Source organism: Siniperca chuatsi, linkage group LG1, assembly GCF_020085105.1.
Source record: "Siniperca chuatsi isolate FFG_IHB_CAS linkage group LG1, ASM2008510v1, whole genome shotgun sequence".
NCBI classification, from domain to species: Eukaryota; Metazoa; Chordata; class Actinopteri; order Centrarchiformes; family Sinipercidae; genus Siniperca; species Siniperca chuatsi.
Genome location: NC_058042.1, coordinates 34,418,810 through 34,439,952, shown reverse-complemented (window position 1 = coordinate 34,439,952; position 21,143 = coordinate 34,418,810). Strand labels below are relative to the sequence as shown.

The window sequence follows — 21,143 nt, the reverse complement described above, 5'->3', positions numbered from 1 at the left end:
ATTTTTTCAGCATTTCCCATGATGCATTAAGGCATGGCTCATAATTTCTGTGTACCGTCATGCGGGCAGGTCGGCCGGCTGATTAAAGAAGCGGCAGCCAAAAGTAATCTGAAGAGAGTGACTCTGGAGCTGGGAGGGAAGAACCCCTGCATTGTGTTTGCTGACTGTAACTGTAAGTAAACATGCTCTCTGTCTGTCTCTCTCATTTTGAATAATGAAATGCAACATCACAATGTTGTATTGTGATTATTTCAGCATGCACTGGAGTCACACTATAACCTATTATATGGTTACTTCAACCTTTGCAGCCCCAGGTGTTAATGAGAGGCAGTTTTGAATTCATTAAAGTTTGACTAAATCACTACTACTCAAAAATACTGAAATATGAAGCCTGTAAAGTCTCATCTTTCACCTGTGCAATTCACCTTTTTGTGCCATTCCTGTCATCTCACAACTATAAGGTGAAGATTATAAAAAATAAATCCTGTGACTAAAATGCCAGAGGGCTGTAGAGAACCCTGCCTGGCTTCATTTGCTGTGCTGCTGACAGTGCTGTCATTACAGAGCAGCAGTAGAGGAAACAGGCAATACTGCCACTGCTGTACCATTCCTGTGCAATATTTGACCAGGGTTGTAAAGAGTACTAGAATATTTTACTCAAGTAAAAGGTGTGTGTGTGTGTGTGTGGGGGGGGGGGGGCACAGCATGTGCATACAACTGATTATCAATTATAAATATACAACTGCCTTCCTCAGTGTAGCCTTACTAGAATTAATCAGAAAACAGGGCAAAAGTTTGACAATAAAACAAAAATGACCATAAAGTCAGAGTGGGCTACATAAATTAAATATCCTGCCACTTTTTATAGGATTAACAGCAGAATAAAACATAACCAATGCAGACAACACAGAGATGTTTGATACAGGTAGTGACTGTAGGAATGACAAAGTAGACAAAGCAGGCAAAGGGAAAGTGGATATTTCAAAAATGTAAATTACTACCCCTTACCAACTCACCATCACTCCTGAAATGCACTGAACATCCCAGACTGTGTGTGTGTGTTTCTACAGTGCAGCTGGCTGTGGAGGAAACCCAGAAAGGAGCTTTTTATAACCAGGGTCAGTGCTGCACGGCTGCATCTCGTGTCTTTGTGGAGGAAAGTATTTATGAAGAATTTGTGCGTCGCAGTATAGAAAACGCCAAGAGGATTGTCATAGGAGACCCACTGGACCCCCAGACATCACACGGGCCACAGGTAGGAACATGCAGTCAACATCATAGAATACTAATTGACAAGCAGTCCTTAAGCCTGCAACAACAATAATAATTTTACACTTGGGATCAGCAACATTGATATATTACCTTTTAAATTGATATGGCAAACTTGTGAGCAAACAGTTGCTTATTTACACATTCATTAGGTACAGAGCAACATAATCACTGATTTGGAGTTGTTTCTGGTCCAATATTCATACTCTTTTAGCTCTGTTTTTGGTCTCTACCAACTCTTGTGGGAAATATGTTGCTCGTTAGCTACTAAATGCTCCACTATGTTCACTAGCCCAGTTCAGAGACAGTCCCGGAAGGTCCTATTTTTTCTTGGAAAACAAAAAATACTGTTTGAAAACATAATCTCATCTTTGCATTGCTTGTTGAAGTTTTTTTTCAATGGTGAAATGGGCTCATTGTTGCCCCTTGTGGCCATTTGGGGAAAACACATCCACTACAACTACAGTTCTCACTAACGTTACATACCAGTGGGTGTTTTTCCAACCTCCGGGAGGCAGTGATGAGCACATTAAGGCTTGACACACAACAATGAGACAAAGAAGATGCTGCACTAGAAAACTTACTCAGAGAAGCAACACAAATGTGAGATTTATGGTTTATCAAACAAGAATGAGGACTAACTGGTTAACTTCCCCACCACTGTTGAAGAGCAGTGCACAGCCACTTCCCTGAGCTTCTATATGGGACCTTCTACAGGGCCATATTGCTGTGTCTGTCTGCCGTTTGGTGCTGCGTAATAAAACGAAGCTATGAGAGCAGTAAGAGCAAACCGAAACAGTAAAGTTGCAGGCCGGGGTTACAGCATATTCTGTGACCATCGCAATGTGTGATCACAGGGTACACTGTTGCATGTATATTACTTTATACAAGTGGTTGTTGTAACCTTATTCAGTCTTTAAAAAAGGTGAAAGGGTACCTGACAATATTTATTTATTTCAATTTAATTCAATTTATATAGCGCCAATTAACAACATCAGTCATCCCACTTTTCCTATAGAGCAGTTCTAGACCGTACTCTGTATAATATTATTTAGAGACCCAACCATTCCCACCCAAATCAAGCACTTGGCGACAGTGGCAAGGAAGAACTTCCTTTTAAAAGGTAGAAACCTCGAGCAGAACCAGACTCAGGTGGGCCATAAATATGTAATGGTAGTGGTAATATTAATATTAATAAAATGATGATAGGAATAACAATGATAATAAGACTAACAATAATAATAATTGTAGTAGCAGTTGTAGATTCAAACTCTACAGCTCTGGAGACTGAAAGCGACAGAAGGAGAGAGGAGAGAGACAAGAAAGCACAAAACTACAGGAGAGAGAAGATGTGGCGTTAGTAACATGCATTAATGGGATAAGAATGCATACAGATGGGGAGGGAGAGGAGGAGAGAGGAACTCAGTGCATCATGGGAAGTCTCCCAGCAGTCTAGGCCTATAGCAGCATAACTAAGGGATGGTTCAGTACTCACCTGAACCAGCCTTAACTATAAGCTTTATCAAAGAGAAAAGTCTTTAGCCTACTCTTAAATGTGGAGATGGTGTCTGCCACCCGAACCCAAACTGGGACCTGGTTCCACAGGAGAAGAGCTTGATAACTGAAGGCTTTGGCTCCCACTTTTGGAGTCTTTAGGAACTACAATTAACTCTGTATTCTGGGAGCGCAGTGTTCTAGTCAGGGGAAAAGGTACTATGCGCTCTTTAAGATATGATGGTGCATGACCATTAAGAGCTTTGTAGGTGAGGAGGATTTTAAATTTTATTCTGGATTTTACAGGGAGCCAGTGCAGAAAAGCTAATACTGGAGAAATATGATCTCTTTTCCTAGTTCTTGTCAGTACACGTGCCGCAGCATTCTGGATCAACTGGAGAGTCTTAAGGGACTTGTTTGGGCAGCCTGATAATAAGGAATTGCAATAATCCAGCCTAGAAGTAACAAATGCATGGACTAGTTTTTCTCCATCATTTTGAGACAGGAAATGCCTGATTTTTTTTAATGTTACATAGGTGAAAAAAGTCCTTGAAGTTTATTTCATGTGGGAGTTAAATGACAAATCCTGACCAAAGTCCGAGGTTCCTTACGGTGGTGCTGGAGGCCAGGCCAATGCCATGTAGAGTAACTATATCTTTAGATAACGTGTCTTGGAGGTGTTTGGAGCCAAGTAACATAACTTCAGTTATGTCAGAGTTTAACATCAGAAAATTGCAGGTCATCCAGGTTTTTAGGCATGTTTGAAGTTTAGCTAACTGATTAGTTACATCTGGCTTGATCAATAGATATAATTGGGTATCATCAACATAACAATAAAAGTTTATGGTGTGTTTCCTAATAATATTGCCTAAAGGAAGCATATATAAAAAGGTGAATAGAATCGGTCCATGCACAGAACCTTGCGGAACTCCGTGACAAACACGTGCACGAAGGACTCACGTTAACGTGTACAAACTGAGATCAATCTGATAGATAGGCTTTCAACCAGCTTAGTGTGGTTCCTTTAATGCCAATTAAATGTTCCAGTTTCTGTAATAGGATATGATGGTCAATGGTGTTGAATGCAGCACTAAGATCTAACAAGACAAGTACAGAGACAATTCCATTGTGTGATGCCATTTGTAATTTTCATCAGTGCTGTCTCTGTGCTATGATGCACTCTAAATCCTCACTGAAAATCCTCAAATAAACTATTGCTATATATGTGATGGTCAATGGTGTCGAATGCAGCACTAAGATCTAACAAGTACAGAGACAAGTCCTTTGTCTGATGCAATTAGAAGGTCATTGGTAATTGTCACCAGTGCTGTATCTGTGCTATGATGTACTCTAAATGCCGAATGAAAATCCTCAAATAAACTATTGTTATTTAGAAAGTCACACAACTGACTGGCGAATGCGTTTTCAAGGATTTTAGAAATAAAAGGTAAGCTTAGATATACAGTGGGTACGGAAAGTATTCAGACCCCTTTAAATTTTTTACTTTGTTTCATTGCAGCCATTGGCTAAAATCAAAAAAGTTAATTTTATTTCTCATTAATGTACACTCAGCACCCCATCTTGACAAAAAAAAAATACAGAAATGTAGAAATTTTTGCAAATTTATTAAAAAAGAAAAACTGAAATATCACATGGTCATAAGTATTCAGACCCTTTGCTTAGTATTGAGTAGAAGCACCCTTTTGAGCTAGCACAGCCATAAGTCTTCTTGGGAATGATGCAACAAGTTTTTCACACCTGGATTTGGGGATCCTCTGCCATTCTTCCTTGCAGATCCTTTCCAGTTCCGTCAGATTGGATGGTGAACATTGGTGGACAGCCATTTTCAGGTCTCTCCAGAGAAGCTCAATTGGGTTTAGGTCAGGGCTCTGGCTGGGCCAGTCAAGAATGGTCACAGAGTTGTTCCAAAGCCACTCCTTTGTTATTTTAGCTGTGTGCTTAGGGTCATTCTCTTGTTGGAAGGTGAACCTTCGGCCCAATCTGAGGTCCTGAGCATTCTGAAAGAGGTTTTCTTCCAGGATCTCTCTGTACTTGGCTGCATTCATCTTTCCTTCAATTGCAACCAGTCGTCCTGTCCCTGCAGCTGAAAAACACCCCCATAGCATGATGCTGCCACCACCGTGTTTCACTGTTCGGATTGTATTGGGCAGGTGATGAGCAGTGCCTGGTTTTCTCCACACATACCGCTTAGAATTCATGCCAAAAAGTTCAATCTTTGTCTCATAGGACCAGAAGATCTTATTTCTCATAGTCTGGGAGTCCATGTGTTTTTTGGCAAACTCTATGCAGGCTTTCATATGTCTTGCACTGAGGAGAGGCTTCCGTTGGGCCGCTCTGCCATAAAGCCCCGACTGGTGGAGTGATAGTTGACTTTCTAGAACTTTCTCCCATCTCCCTACTGCATCTCTGGAGCTCAGCCACAGTGATCTTTGGGTTCTTCTTTACCTCTCTCACCAAGGCTCTTCTCCCACGATTGCTCAGTTTGGCTGGACGGCCAGGTCTAGGAAGAGTTCTGGTGGTCCCAAACTTCTTCCATTTAAGGATTATGGAGGCCACTGTGCTCTTAGGAACCTTGAGTGCTGTAGAAATTCTTTTGTAACCTTGGCCAGATCCGTGCCTTGCCACAATTCTGTCTCTGAGCTCCTTGGGCAGTTCCTTCGACCTCATGATTCTCATTTGCTCTGACATGCACTGTGAGCTGTAAGGTCTTATATATACACAGGTGTGTGCCTTTCCTAATCAAGTCCAATCAGTTTAATTAAACATAGCTGGACTCCAATGAAGGAGTAGAACCAATTCAAGGAGGATCAGAAGAAATGGACAGCATGTGAGTTAAATATGAGTGTCACAGCAAAGGGTCTGAATACTTATGACCATGTGATATTTCAGTTTCTTTTTTAATAAATTTGCAAAAATTTCTACATTCTGTTTTTTTTCTGTCAAGATGGGGTGCTGAGTGTACATTAATGAGAAATAAAATGAACTTTTTTGATTTTAGCAAATGGCTGCAATGAAATTTAAAGGGGTCTGAATACTTTCTGTACCCACTGTAGGTTTATAGTTGGCTAAAACCCCTGGATCAACAGTGGGCTTTATAGGAAGAGGTTTAATTACAGCTACTTTAAAAGACTGTGGTACATAGCCTGTTAATAAATACTGATCATATCAATTAAAGAAGTACTAACTAAGGGTAAAATTAACTAAAACTAAACTAAGAATCTAAGAGACAGGTTAATGGCTTAGATGAAATCGTTGAAGTTGGTTGAAGAAGTTCAATAGGAGAAAAGCAGTCAAAATATATATCAGGTTTTAAAGCCGTTTCTAAGGTTCTGTCTTTTAGGATAAAATGTTGCCAGTTGAGGGCAGGAGGTGATGAATTTTGTCTGTAATTATTAAAATGTTAACATTAAAGAAGCTCACAAAATCATTACTACAGAGGGCTATAGGAATACATTGCTCAATAGAGCTGTGACTCTGTCAGCCCCTCACAAATTGACCATTTTGTTGATAGTGCTGCAGGCTCACTGCAAATGACACTCGATTCTATCGCCCCTCTAAAAAAGAAGAAAATAAAACAAAAAAGGTTAGCTCCATGGTATAAACCCAAACCCGCAAATTAAAGCAAGAATCATGAAAACTTGAAAGGAAATTCAAAACAACAACTAGATGAAGTTCCAACAACCTGGAAGAATCTCATTTAGTCTGGCAAGAGTCTTAAAGGAAGTTTTCTTGCCACTGTCCCAAATGCTTGCTCATGGTGGGATTTGTTGGGTCTCTGCAAATAATATTATATAGTGTATGGTCTAGACCTGTTCTATAGGAAAAGTGCAATGAGAACTTCTGTTATGAATTGTCAGCCTCGCTACAGTGCTGAAAAGAAACCTGGGGTTTTTAAATTTTCCTCTATTAATGAGTAGTAGGTAGCTCTGGCATTACAGAGGGCCTTCCTATATGGTGTAAGACTATCTTGCCAGACTAAACAAGATTCTTTCAGATTGGTAGAAAGCCATTTCCTTTCAAGTTGTCACAATGTTTGCAGGTTTGGGGGATATACCGTGGAGCTAATTCTCTTTGTTTTATTTTCTTTTTTAGAGGGGCAATAGAGTCAAGTGTCATTCGCAGTAAGCCTACAGCACTAACAAGATGATCAATTTGGGAGCGGCTGAAATTAGCACACGAGTCCTGTTGTATTGAGACATAGCATGCTAAGTTAAATGCAGATGGAATCAACTTAAATTTAGCTACAGCACTATCAGATAGACATCAAGTTCAAAAGTTATTAAATACTAGTCCGTTAATAAAGGATTCTGTGAACAGACTATTAAATGTTCAATTTCTATGCCATATGCCAGAACAAGGTCAAAGGCATGGTTCAAACAGTTAGTGGGTTTATGTACACTCTGTTACAGTTAAGCAGGTAACACAAGGGCTTGGACCCAGATGCAGACAATGGAGACAGGCAGGTATACAGTTCAATCATTTAATGAAACAAAACACTTACAAAGTTCTCAGGCAGTCAATAGCCTGGTAACACCAGGAATGCAATCCAACAAATGCAGACCAGTCCGAGGGAGCAAACTATAAAGTCCAACAAAGCTGGCAAGGTCCAAACGAAACATAGAAGTACGCCAAAACTCAGTGGCAGAAACAGCAACCAGGACACTTGACACACAGACAATGAAGATGGTCTGACATAGAACAAAACAAGAACACAGACTAAATACATTCAGGTAGGGGAGACAACAAGACACAGGTGAAATCAATAAGGGCAAACAATCAAAGACAGGAAGCACAACTACACAACACATGAGGGAGGGAGAATATTTCAAAATAAAACAGGAAACATCTATCGAAAACATGAAACTGAGGAAAACCAAAACTAAGAGGCAGAGCAGGACATGACACACTGACAGAAGCCAATCGAATCTAATAATGAGATTAACGCAGTATTACGGCTATCAGTATCAATGTCCATATGAATATTAAAATCTTCTACAATAATTACTTTATATGTTTTAAGGAATAAACTCTAAGAATTCCGATAAAAATTCAGAATAAGGACCAGGTGCGCGGTACACTATAACAAATAGAATTGGCTGTCCTGTTTTCCAGGTTGGGTGTAAAAGACTAAGAACAAGGCTTTCGAATGAGTTATAATTTAGTTTAGGTTTAGGGTCGATTAATAGGCTTGAGTCGAAGATGGCTCCATCTCCTCGGCCAGTGGCTCGAAGAATGTGAGTATTAATATGACTGGGCGGAGTGGATTAATTTAGGCTAACATATTCTTCATGACCCAGCCAGGTTTCAGTAAAACAAGATATGACATTATGATAATCTAATATTAAATCGTTCATTAGTATAGCTTTAGATGGCAGAGATATGATGTTTAAGAGTCCACATTTAATTATCCTGTTTTGTTGTGCTATTTCAGCGATGGTAATTTTTTTAGGTTTTTATGTATAACCTAACCTAACCTAACTTTTGATTTAATTAATTTAAGTGGTCAGGGGGCAGACAGTGTCACTTTTAGAGTTTTGGGTGGGTAATTTCTCCGGAAGAGCAGAGAAGGATGTAGGACTGCAACTCTGCCTCCTTTTTTCAACTTTGGGTTGGTTTAGGTCATGACAACCCAGTCAGATTTCTAGATATGAGAGCTGCTCCATCCAAAGTGGTTTGAATGCCATCTCTCCTAATCAGACCAGGTCTTCCAACATTAATTTTGGTGATCTCCGACTGGTATAATCGGAAGTTGTTACCGCAGACATGATTAACAGTCTTACTGTATTTATGCTTATCCTTAGTCAGCACTTTTAAAGGTGGGGTACGGAATTCCGGAGGAATTCAATACCATGACAAATACCATGATATAGAACGAACAACGACACAGCAAGTAATATAACTAACGTTAGCTAGGTTGTGGGTTAGTTTAGCTAGATTCGGACAGTCACCCTGCCTCCCTGGTTTCCCAGCTGCCGGGGGACAGCTAACAGGAGCTACCTCTGGTCGGTCCACACCGGCTACTGGGGGCTGGTTAACTACAGCAGTTAAGAATGGAGTTCCCATAGTGCAGAACCGTATTTCTAGTTCACTAAGTCTTGCCTCCGATGCTACAAATAAACTACATTTATTGCATGTACCATTATCACTAAAGAAGGCAGAGGAATAGCTAAACATTTGACACACCAAGCAAGAGAGAGCAGGAGAGGCAGAGAGAGAATCTATCACTAGCTGCTAAGCTAAAGAACAGTAGCTAGCAAAATGAGTGCTTGAGCATAACTAGTGTAGGTTTAAATGTATAGAAGATAATTAGCCGCTGTAATGAAGAATCTACATTTTTTTTAAACAAATTGCCACATCCTGTAATTATCAGGTACTTGGCATTTCTCTCACGTTCTTTAAAGACTGAATAACACAAAAACAATCTATCAAGGATCAACACAAACACAGCAGACTGAAGGCCATCATTTCTGAGACAGGCCTTCAGAAAATGTGACTGCATCTGGAAATTCACCAAAAAATTGCATCTAAATATTGTCTGGTACGTTGTCTTTCTTTCACTCGTTTTAGAGAGTGAATAATGTTAATTGCAACAACCACTTATGCTAAGTAACATCCACACAACAGCGGCCCCTAGGGTCACACTTTATGATAGTCACAGAATATGGTGTAACGCCGGCTAAACCAGTGGTTCTCAAACTTTTTCTGTCATGCCCACCTTCAGAAACCGAAAAAAGTTCATGACCCCCACCACATGTAAACGGATTGGATTCTTATCAGTCATTAACTATTCTGGGGGAGCAACAAATAAAAAATTCGATTTAAAATAAAAAATGATTCAGGTCAGCACCATAGTATCAGCAAACTCTTGTTTTTTTAATTTCCCTACATAAATCATGTTTATTCAATTTAGTTCCACTCCATATATTTTCCCCTGGGCACCCACACCCTCTCTGCAGTGGCTCTATGCCACCCAGTTTGAGAACCACTGGGCAAAACAGTGAGCTGAAACTCGCTAGGAGGTTCCCTAAAGCTGAGGGGAGCTCCAGATTCAGGTGATAATTCTCTGAAGGTTCATCACTGCAAGTGACGCCTTTCACATTTTCATCTGTTGTTGTTTAACTTGTACACATTTGAGCTAAGTAGGGCCAAACACCATGGTGCAATCTCTGTGGTGGACGCACAGAAATGAACCTGATATTAATCTTATTGTTTCATTTGACTCTGTTTAAGGACAGCAAACAAGTGAATTTCAAATTTCCCAAAATTTGGGATCGTACCAGTATTATTAAACTGTCTCCTTCCCTTGTCTATTTGTCTGCCTGATGCTGGCTTCAGATTGACCAACAGCAGTTTGACAAGATTATGAATCTGATAGAGAGTGGGAAGAAGGAGGGAGCCAGGCTGGAGTATGGAGGAGCAGCTGTGGGCAAGAAGAGCCTCTTCATTCAACCTACCATCTTCTCCGACGTCAAAGACTACATGCGCATCGCCAAGGAAGAGGTTACAACTTGTTTCAGTTCATTACAAATGAACTTGACAGGGAGAGAGATAGCGCCAGTGGGTGAAAGTAAAGCCTGACACCCTGTGGAACAGTGCTTTAAATACAGCGCAGACAGTGCAGAGAGGCAGGCTGCACAGCCAACACTGGAGAGCAGGTGAACACACAGGAGAAGTCTATGACAAAGGAAAACATGGCCTGTTTCCAAACAACATAAGTCCCTGAATTACGCAAATTTATAATTTTAAATTAAATAACCTTGACTTAACTTTTTTTTTTTTTTTTTTATTTCTTCATGAATTTTTAATCGTTTTTTTTTCTTTTTTCCTAGCAGAAATTGGCTTTCGTAGTCATGATGTAAACATACTTTCTGTACAAAAAAAAACAACAATACAATATAATCCTATGACCAGAGTCATTAGATGACCATAAATCCAAGATATAAAGTGTATAAAAAGAAAAACTGCTGTTGTCATTGTATATACCGTTGCCAGCTCCATTATCTCACCACAGACTGTCCAAACATTTAACACCAGGGGCGACAATGGAGAAAACCGTATAGTACATCCAGGGCCATGAGCGTTTTAATTTAAGAGATTTAAATTAGTGACTTTTAAGCAATTTGTGCTGCACACTTGAATCTGTAGTAAGATAATTTTATCACTATTAAATTTCACTCACCAGTAAATATCACTCCTAATGGGTTGCACAGTAGAGCCAGAAAAGCTAAGTATATGCTTTGGCATGGCCTCATCTGGGTAAATCGCGTCTTTACGTTTCCCAACAAACCTCTGCCATAACCACGCCCCTGGGCTCTGACGTGTTCTCAGGATCGATTTCATTGGCCAACTCCTTGACCGTCGCGTCACACTGCGCTCACACAAATCTGGATACCGGATCCAATGATAGCGTCTATTCAGTCCAATAAGAGTTGCTTGCCTGTCGCATACGGCAAAAAAGTTTTTAGCTTCTGGGTTTACTTCCGGGGGTATGCGGCCCACCGAATATACGCAGTAGTGTTTCTCCCGCTGGCCCCGACCGCGAGTTCCTGTTCCCTAAGAGTAGCCGCCTATTTTTTTAACAGCTCCGGTCCCGAAAGGGAATTTCTTATTCATTCATTCCATTGACGTTTCAGAAAATCCTTAGGGTTTTAAGCCTGGAACCAAGCAAACCAACTACGAGATCAATCATGACCATAAAACATTTGAGTCAGACTGTGTACTACGCATCCCATAAATCACTGCAAATGATACTTTTCTAACAATTTCCAACTTAACAATATCTTCTTGGAATTTAACCTTTGACATTATTAGTAGTAGTTTATCAAATAGCGTTGTAGTGATTCTCTAAAAAAACTTTAAAAAGCAGCATGTCAAAAAAGGAAATCATGGTTGCTCGGTGGTAAACATAACATCAGTGAACGTAGAGTTCAGTGGTAGCAGTGGGTGTTTCTCAAACCCTAGAATGCAAAGAACAGACTTGTGTTTTTGGGGAGAACATTCTTAGTAATCATTCTTAGAAGAATGAACTTGCAAGTTCACAAACACACAGAACGCGGTTGACAGTTTGAGACGCATTCTTGCTGGTATTGCGCAATACCCCCAGCATAGAGGGCACCTGCAGTGCTCCAAAATAACAGCCAGGCTTTATCACCCAAAACAATCAGCTCAGAATCCAGTTTATTGCCAAGTAGCTTTTCACAAACACTATATTTGCTTTGGTATATTGGTGCATAATCGCACCAATATACCAAATTATGCCATTATTCTCTATGCATAAATAAGCATAGAGAAAAATAGGAAATCTATAAAATAAAAGCAAATAAAAAGCAAGTACTGTAACCACAACTGTACAATAACAATGTAATGTCTATTTACAGACATTTTCATACTGTTTCTGTTTCACGAGCCAAGATTTTTTCTGTACATCACAAGCCAGATGTCTCTTGACTTTACTCAGAGTCTAATGACAGAATAGCAGCAGTACAAAAAATAAAAATATCATACAGTTGTGAGCCTGGCTCTCTTCTGCCATGGTTGCTGAAGGCATCTGCTGCATTGATCTGTGTGACAAGAGAGGTCTGTGACCGGTTTGTGAGCATGACTGGCCGGCTGGCTAGCTAGCTACCCCCACAGGCACTTGTGGAGCTTCTCAACTCTGAAAACAGTACATTTTCAATTCGCCTTCAATTTTCATAATACTACCATTATGCAAACTCTACACAGTTGATTTTTCACTTAAAAAAAAGTGAATTTAGTGATAAAATAGCAAACAAAAATTGTAAACAAAACTTTGTTGTTGGCTTCTTCCTCTGCTGCTTTCCGCTCCTCGCTTGAATGCCGAAAGAAATGCTGGGATATTTGTGCTGTCATGTTCATACAAGTTACGAGTAGGGTATCTCTGCAGATCGGAATGGGCGGGGTAACTGTCAATCATTTTTTTAATTTGGCCAATCAGAGGCTTACAATCAAAAGCAAGTTTCACCAATAAGCAGCCTGAGAGTTGTCAGTTTTTAATTCAGTTAATCATCTTTCTCATAGAGAGAACGGGGAGGTTCGACATGAAGAAGCAAAGTTGCCTTGCTTCTCCCTGTTTAGAAGTTTTCAGGTCTAGTTAGAGGATCAAAGTATCAACAGACAGCAATGTTTGTAATCCGTATTTTAAACTGGAAGTAGAGAACTTTTGATTTTAACAGAATATAGTAACTTTCACCACTGCTCATTTTAGAAAACACACGTTGCAAGTTTTGTTGGAAAGCTAGACGCTGGCAGCTAATTGTTACGGTTGTCAAGCAGGGGAACCAGGAAAACAGTGGCAGGACCCAAAATGCAGACACTGAGGCCAGGCAAGGTAAAGGAGAAACAGAAGATGACTCCAACAGAATACTCAGAAACCAAGTCAGGGACACACTGACAAAAAGACACAGGAAGCACACAGGCTGAATACACTCAGGTGAAGGGAGACAATAAGACACAGGTGAGACTAATAAGGGTGGAGCAAACAATCAAAACTGGTGGGAAAAGCCAACAAAGACAGAAAGCAAAACTACTAGACACATGAGGGAAGGAGAGTCTTTGAAAAAACAACAGGAAGTAACATACATACACCCTCAAACCATGACACTAATGAGCTACCACAGGCTATATTCAGTAAATTGCAAGCTAATGTTAGCTAACTCGCTAACCTCTATGGGAAATTACAGTAGTAAGCTAACAGGCTAGAAAAGCAGTGGAAACCGGAAGTGTAGTAGTGCCCTTGCCTTACAAAAGTCAGAACAAACTTTTAAATTAGGCCTCGTAGATCTAATATGAGTTCAGATTTAGCAACTGGATTGCTTATTTCTTGTCTTAAATTTGTTCAGAAACAGATTTTGGTGGACTGCTAAGGTGAAATAAGTGAAAGTTTGCATAGTAGGGTTTCATTGTATGAAGTAGGCTATGCACGTTCAAACCCCACTGGTTCACAGAACTAGTGGCCTCAGGAGGGAGGACTGCAGTTGGACCCTTCTCTGCCACCAGGCACGATCCTGGTAAAATGAAGGCTCGCTAGCTAATGGCTGGAAGCCAGGAACAAACATCTATGATCATTGTTTGTTTGATAATCTAAACACATTTTCTTGTGGTGGCCTTTCTAAAATAAGCAGTGGTGAAAGTTACTATATTCTGTTATGATCAAGGAGTTGATAAGCCATAAGCAGACAGTGTTAGCTAGCTTGAAAAGTTGTCTGGTACAATGGAGCATGAGTTGTTTGTGTACCTCCCCCCTTATAATACTGTGAAGATGATACTGTAAATGTATTCCTGGGGCCAGAGCGGCTGACATTGAATCCTATTTAAAACTGCTGGCTAGATAGTAAGATTGTTATTCACGATGGAGGTAACGACTCTCGATTACGCCAATCGGAGGTCACTGAAATGAATGTTGAGTTGGTGTGTACATGTGCAAAGACAATTTGCAGAGTTGCAGTCCTACACGCTTCTCTGCGCTTCCAGAGCAGTTACACACCCAAAACTCCTTAGTAACGGTGTCTGCCACCCGGCCACTTAATTAAATCAAAAGTTAACAGAAGAGGAGTTATACATAAAAATCTAAATGAAATTACCACAGCTGAAATAGCACAACAAAATAGGATAATTAAATGTGGACTCTTAAACATGAGGGCCCGTATTTATCAAGCTTCTCAAAGTGAATTCATGAAATTTACTTCTACTTTCAAATTTAAGTATAAAAGCAAGTTATCAAATTTCTTAAAGCTAAGAATCACTCTTACTCTCCCAGTTATTTAAGACAGCTTGAGAGGTCTCCCAAGTGTTTAGGAGTTGCTAGGGGCTTGTGATGGCACTGAGGAGAGAGAGACGTGCGTGAATCTTTCAGGAAAGGAAGAATGTTTTTGAATTGTTTGACGACACGCAGTTAATCAGACGGTGTCGTTTGGATAGACCAGGCATTATCTTTGTCAGCAAGTTGGTGAGGGATGTCATCTCACCACTGAATTTATGCAGCAATGCGTTTTCAGCTGAATTGAAGGTGGTGATGACAAGAAGTGTGGTGGAGAGAGGGATTGGCCTATGGAATCGCAGATTCCACATTCTACACTCAGAAATTCGGTACTCCCCTGAAAGAGTGTGCCGTATCTTAATGGCTTGTGCAATACTGCATAATATTTGCAAGAGGCGCAACATCCCACCCCCACCAGAGGATGACAACGATGGAGAAGCAGGAGATGTCAGCCCCCCCAAGCAACATCAATCCATGTGATGGGGCAGCCTTCAGACAACACTTTGCCAACCTCCACTTTGGGTACACATAATAATTAATACGTATCAATGAACACTTTATCAGGCCATTTTATTTGTCACTCTTGTTTTCTTTTTTTCAGTTACTAGGGTGTAGTATTTGTGTTGCAGTCTCAATACTTTAATTTGAAGTTTTAATTTTTCTCTCTACAGTGCTTGCAGCTCATCTGGGAGCAGGTCCTCTGCCGGGCCATCATCCACTACTGGGCATACCTGACTTGAGGTGCTTGGGAGGACATCCAAAGCAGGGGTGGCATACAGAGAGCCCATGTTTAGGCTGGCCGGGTCAGGCGACTCACCTGCATCTTCATTATAACTGAAAAATAAAATGTTTGAAATGTTGAATATTGTTGTCATGGTTTTGAGTGAACCAAAAATAATTTGGGCCGTACCTTTGTGATAGAATTTCAAGTTTGATTGCTGCAGGATCCTGGATCCCCTCCATTCCGGAGATGACGACATTGTCCTCCCCAAGTATGCGCTGCACCACCTCACAAAGGGCGCTCAGTGGTTTGCCTGGGGGGCCTCCGCCTGAGTTTCAATATCAGTTATAATAAAGACTACAAGTAAATAAGGTAGGGCTAATGGCAAAGGGCCTAGGCATGCAAATGGGAAAGAATGTTGTACCATTTCTTCACGCAGTCAGATGGTGACCGAGTGTATGAGATCTGTGAAGCATTTAAATGTCTGAAGATGTTCTCCCATGCCTTTTTCTTGTCAGCGCTGGTTAATGTTGGGCTGAACTTGCCTTTTATAATATGTTTCCTCTGTTCAACAAATTCAACAAGCAGTAGTGCTTCTTCCCTCCAGTTTGGTTTTCTTTTGGAATCCATGGTGGCTATGATTACATCATAAAAGCTTGGATATATATATAGGCAGGTCAGTTAACAGCACACACTTCTTTAAATTTTGTAATTAAGAAATGGTGGAAAAAGTGTTGGAAACTTTTTTTTTTTATTTTCCAATGTGTATATCATAATTCTCTTGAAAATTCTTTACTATCAAATGTGTATTGAATGTAAACTCCTCTTAGGAATTTCACCATTCAATATGAATTTATTTGAGAATATTCTTAAATAAGGAAATCTATTCAGTGATTGGTCCTTGCCTATATCGTCATCCAAAATCCTGTTTGCGGCACAGCAATCTGTCATGAATCAGCTCTAAGACTGACAGATTTAGTCCTACACTTCACTTAAATTAGGACTGAGACGCTTGATAACTAACATTTAAGTTCAGCTTTGAGCCAAGAACTTTCTTACTCAGTCAATTCTTTGCAGTGTTTTAATGACTAATTCTGAGAAGCTTGATAAATACGGGCCCAGATCGCTGTCATCTTAAGCTGTACTAGTGAACGATTTAATATCAGATTATCATATTGACTTATAATAGTAATTATTGTAGGTGATTTTGATATTTATGTGGACGTTGATAATGATAGCCTTAGTACTCTCATTATTAGATTCGATTGGCTTCTGTCAGAGTGTAGTATAGTAAACCCACTCACTGCTTTAACCAAACCCTCAACCTTGTTCTGTTATATGGCATTGAAATTGAACATTTAATAGTCTTTCAACAGAATCCTTCTTTATCGGATCAATATTTAAAAACTTTTAAACTCCTAATACTGGACTACACGCCATTAGGCAAATACTCCTACACTAGATTTCTACCTGATAGTGCTGTAGCTAAATTTAAGGAAGTGATTCCATCTGTATTTAATTCATGTCTCAATATAACAGGGTACTCCTATGCTAATTTCAGCCACTCCCAAATTGACCATCTTGTTGATAGTGCTGCAGGCTTACTGCAAACGACCTTCAACTAACTTCAGCGATTTCTTCATCCAAGCCATCAACCTGTCTCTAAGACTCCATCCCAATTAGGCTGCTTAAAGAAGTTTTACCCTTAGTTAGCACTTTACTAGATATGATCAATCTGTCTTTATCTGTCTGTATTAACAGGCTATGTACCACACTCTTTCAAAGTAGCTGTAATTAAACCTCTTCTTAAAAAGCCCACTCTTGATCCAGGGGTTTTAGCCAACTATAGACCTATATCTAACCTCCCCTTTATTTCTAAGATCCTTGAGAAAGCAGTCAGCAATCAGTAGTGTCGACTTTCTATATAACAATTTGAGGATTTTCAGTCAAGATTTAGAGTGTATCATAGCCCAGAGACAGCACTGGTGAAAATTACAAATTACCTTCTAATTGCATCGGACAATGGACTTGTCTCTGTACTTGTCTTGTTAGATCTTGCAGCATTCGACACCATTAAACATCACATCCTATTACAGAGACTGGAACATTTAATTAGCATTAAAGGAGCCGTACTAACTATGCATTTGTTACTTCTAGGCTGGATTATTGCAATTCCTTATTATCAGGCTGCCCAAATAAGTCCCTTAAGACTCTCAAATTTATACAGAATGCTGCGGTATGTGTACTGACAAGAACTAGGAAAAGAGATCATATTTCTGCAATATTAGCTTCTGTGCATTGGCTCCCTGTAAAATCCAGAATAGAATTTAAAATACTTCCCCTCACCTACAAAGCTCTTATTGGTCAGTCACCATCATATCTTAAAGAGCTTATAGTACCCTCTTACCCCACTAGAACACTGCACTCCCAGAATGCAGGGTTCCTTGTGGTTCCTAGAGTCTCCAAACGTAGAATGGGCGCCAGAGCCTTCAGCTATCAAGCTCCTCTCCTGTGGAATCAGATCCCAGTTTCGGTTCGGGAGACCATCTCCACATTTAAGAGTAGGCTAAAGACTTTCCTTTCTGATAAAGCTTATAGTTAGGGCTGTCTCAGGTGAGTCCTGAACCATCCCTTAGTTATGCTGCTATAGGCCTAGACTGCCAGAAGACTTCCCATGATGCACCTCTCTCCTCTCCCCCTCCTCTCCCTCTCTTTCTGTATGCATTTTTATGCCATTAATGCATGTTACTAACTCGACATCTTCTCTCACCCGTAGTTTTGTGCTTTCTCATCTCTCTCCTCTCTCCTTCTGTCGCTTTCAGCAGGTATTTCTGCCTCCAGAGCTGCAGAGTCTTGATTTATGATTGCAGGCCTCCTACTGCCCCCATGTTCCTGCCCGACAACTGCTACTACAATTATTATTAGCCTTATTACTATTGTTATCATTATTATTCCTATCATTATTATTACTATTATTATTTTATTCATGTCAATATTACCACTACCATTACATTATTATTATTTAAAAATTCTATGTGGAATTTGCATTGAGATACTGTATTCTCTCTCGCCCACCCTGAGTATGGCTCTGCTCAAGGTTTCTGCCTCTTAAAAGGAGCTTTTTTCCTTGCCACTGACAAGTGGTTCAGACAGCTTTGACTGACAGTGGATTGTAAGCCACTGACTGGCCAAATTAAAAAATGATTGACAGTTTCATAAGGACACAAGTACAGATAAAAACGCAGATTGAGAAAGGACTAGTAACTCACTAGCTAAACCTATTATAAGTTGTAAGTGTGTAAATAAAGTTTCAAAAAGAAAGCTCTCTAGCTATTCACGGTAAACATTTCCATGGTAACAGCTAGCTCCACAAATCAGAGACATCGCTGTAATACTTTATAGTGGGTAGTGTAGTACTTCTCTGTGAGATTGTGAAGAAAACGTTGTTTTTTTTAACTAAGCTGAATTCATACAGACTTGTGGCTTATACAGGAGCATATACCATTCTTTCACAATCTCATAGCTTGTGGAATGTCTACCTTGGATGGCTACCATATTATGGCTAATAATCAACATCCTCTATTCAGAATATGAATGGGATTTTCATGTCCAGAACCTCACTGCTGAGCTCTATAGACTTTACATTGTGTGTAAAGTCCATAATGGTGGTCTATGGGGGAAATGCTTTTTGGGAAATTTTTTGCTGCAATGCCGCGAGTGACCACTGAGCAAAATTGGAAGCAAGGCTGAGCGGCGGCGCCTTATCTAGGTCTTATTATACATCCATGAAATCTTCAGAATGTTTGACATCTGTTTTCCTGTCGGAAAAGTTGATGCGGAATAACATTCTTTGAGCATGATTATGATTATCTGTATCTGATTAATGATGTTGTTAGCTAGCTAGCTTGCTAATCATGGTAAAATCAGTTCATATTGGCTCTGTCATTATAAAGCCCATTTGTAATCGAAAAAAGATCACCACGTTGATGCTGATTGCATCAAGTAACATTATGTCTGTAATAGGGAGATCTGCCAACCACTCAGGGTTGCGCAGCTCAACAAGTTGGAACAACTGTCCCACGACTAAGCCAGCAAACATCTGAGAGGTAGATCCCCATATTGCACATGAATTTTTAGAAAGCCCAAAACTCACGGTGATTAAGCGCTCTTGATTGAATGGGAAAAATTGTTTTCACCACGGTGAAAACAATTTAACAATATTAACATGAATATTCTCATCACATCACCCAGCTCAGCGACTGATATTCCCATATGGTGATAGTGACACCATATTGAAATATCACCGTTCACCATAGGAATTAGGCCATATAAATTAAAGTATCGGATTTGTGTATTTTGCCAACCTCTGAACTCGGATTCACTTACCAGTTCACCCAAATAATTTTTCACATTCGCACACTCTAATTTTCACTTTGATATGCAGTGAGATTTCCGCACAGTTGAGCCTGGCTGCAGAACTGTAACATGAGCAGGCTCAGGTGGACAAAACAAATTAGGATCAGAATTTGATCGGTTTTATTTTAGACGATACCGATCCATTAAAATATACACGGATTGCCCCCGAAACCAATCCTTAGGATCGGCTCTGCACATCTCTACCAGAAGTTAAAGTCAAGTTCAGTGGGCTTCAACAAAATTCGTCCGCACAACATATTTACAATGGAGTAAAAAATGTGCTGCACCATATATTCATTAGGGATTCTAGATATAAGACTCTGTGTGTTTAAAGGAAACAGCAAAGTGCTGAACTACTGAATGAATTTGATCATTTATTTTTCTTTCTGTCACTAGTTATTTGCCATATGATGATAAGCACGAAGAGACAGTTTCACCAGTTACTTCAGATTCCAATGTATTAACTCAACACCAAATAACATGGCATGTAGTACATATATCAGATACAATAGAAAGATCACAAAACAATGACACATAGTAGCAATTAAGTGTTAACTAAATCACTTAAAGAAAGGATGGACATTATTCAAAAAGCCACCTAGTTTACCTTTACCTTGACTTAAACATGGATGAATGGTATAGCCTACATAATAGCAAAACAATTTCCCAATACAGGAAAATGTTCTTTATTCCTACATTCAAACAATAATGTTCCAGGTACTTTGAGGATTCTTGGGTTATTGATGCTAAAGTTAAAAACAGCATTTCTGTCATTTCTGTTTTCCTGCAAGAATATTTTTCAAGTTTAAACACTTTCAATTTCATGTAAATATCACATGTTGACAAGTCTTGGAGCTCACTGCTCCACTTTTTTATAAACAAATCTTTTAGAAACCAGATTTAAACAGTTAATGTTGTCATATTTTTGTGTGATGCAGAGATTAAAAAATCCACTGTCATCTTTGTTAGCTTCTGTACTGTCCAATAACGACCTGCAAATAAGATTTTCTGCAACTGCTAAAAAGGTGAACACAGCTCTAGAGGCTTGCTGTAGCAGTTCTTCAACAGCTAACCAAATTAACCATTGTGATTCATTATGTACTCTGATACTTGAAAAAATAACAATCTCTAGATCTTCTCCATTAAATACTGTACCAACTTGAACATACTAATGTTAGCTTTTCTACAAAGGTAAAAATGTGTAACTTTAGTTACTTTCAAAAATTAGACATGTGAGCCTCTGTTTTTTAAAATCCTTTTCTTGTTATGATAATAGTATCATCCATTATACTGTCTGTCACGGTATCATTACAACCAATGGGCTCACAACCATTCTGTTGTATGTACTCTTCTACATCATTAATAAATAATGGAAATACATTTGTGAAAAAGCACATTTGGCCTACAGTACAGAATTGTATTTCTGTTTAATGTTGGATTGTACAG

At 39.6% G+C, this 21,143-nt stretch overlaps 1 protein-coding gene across 2 annotated transcripts in view; it reads left to right on the top strand.

Moving 5' to 3' along the window:
• Positions 1 to 21,143, top strand: part of aldh1a3 (aldehyde dehydrogenase 1 family, member A3) — a 51,351-nt gene that overhangs the window by 22,142 nt on the left and 8,066 nt on the right. For both annotated transcript variants that reach the window (XM_044189517.1, XM_044189524.1), the window contains exons 8-10: positions 70 to 172; positions 1,071 to 1,255; positions 10,120 to 10,284. In XM_044189517.1, coding sequence (XP_044045452.1) covers positions 70 to 172; positions 1,071 to 1,255; positions 10,120 to 10,284 — 453 coding nt within the window. The remainder of the gene's footprint in view (positions 1 to 69; positions 173 to 1,070; positions 1,256 to 10,119; positions 10,285 to 21,143) is intronic.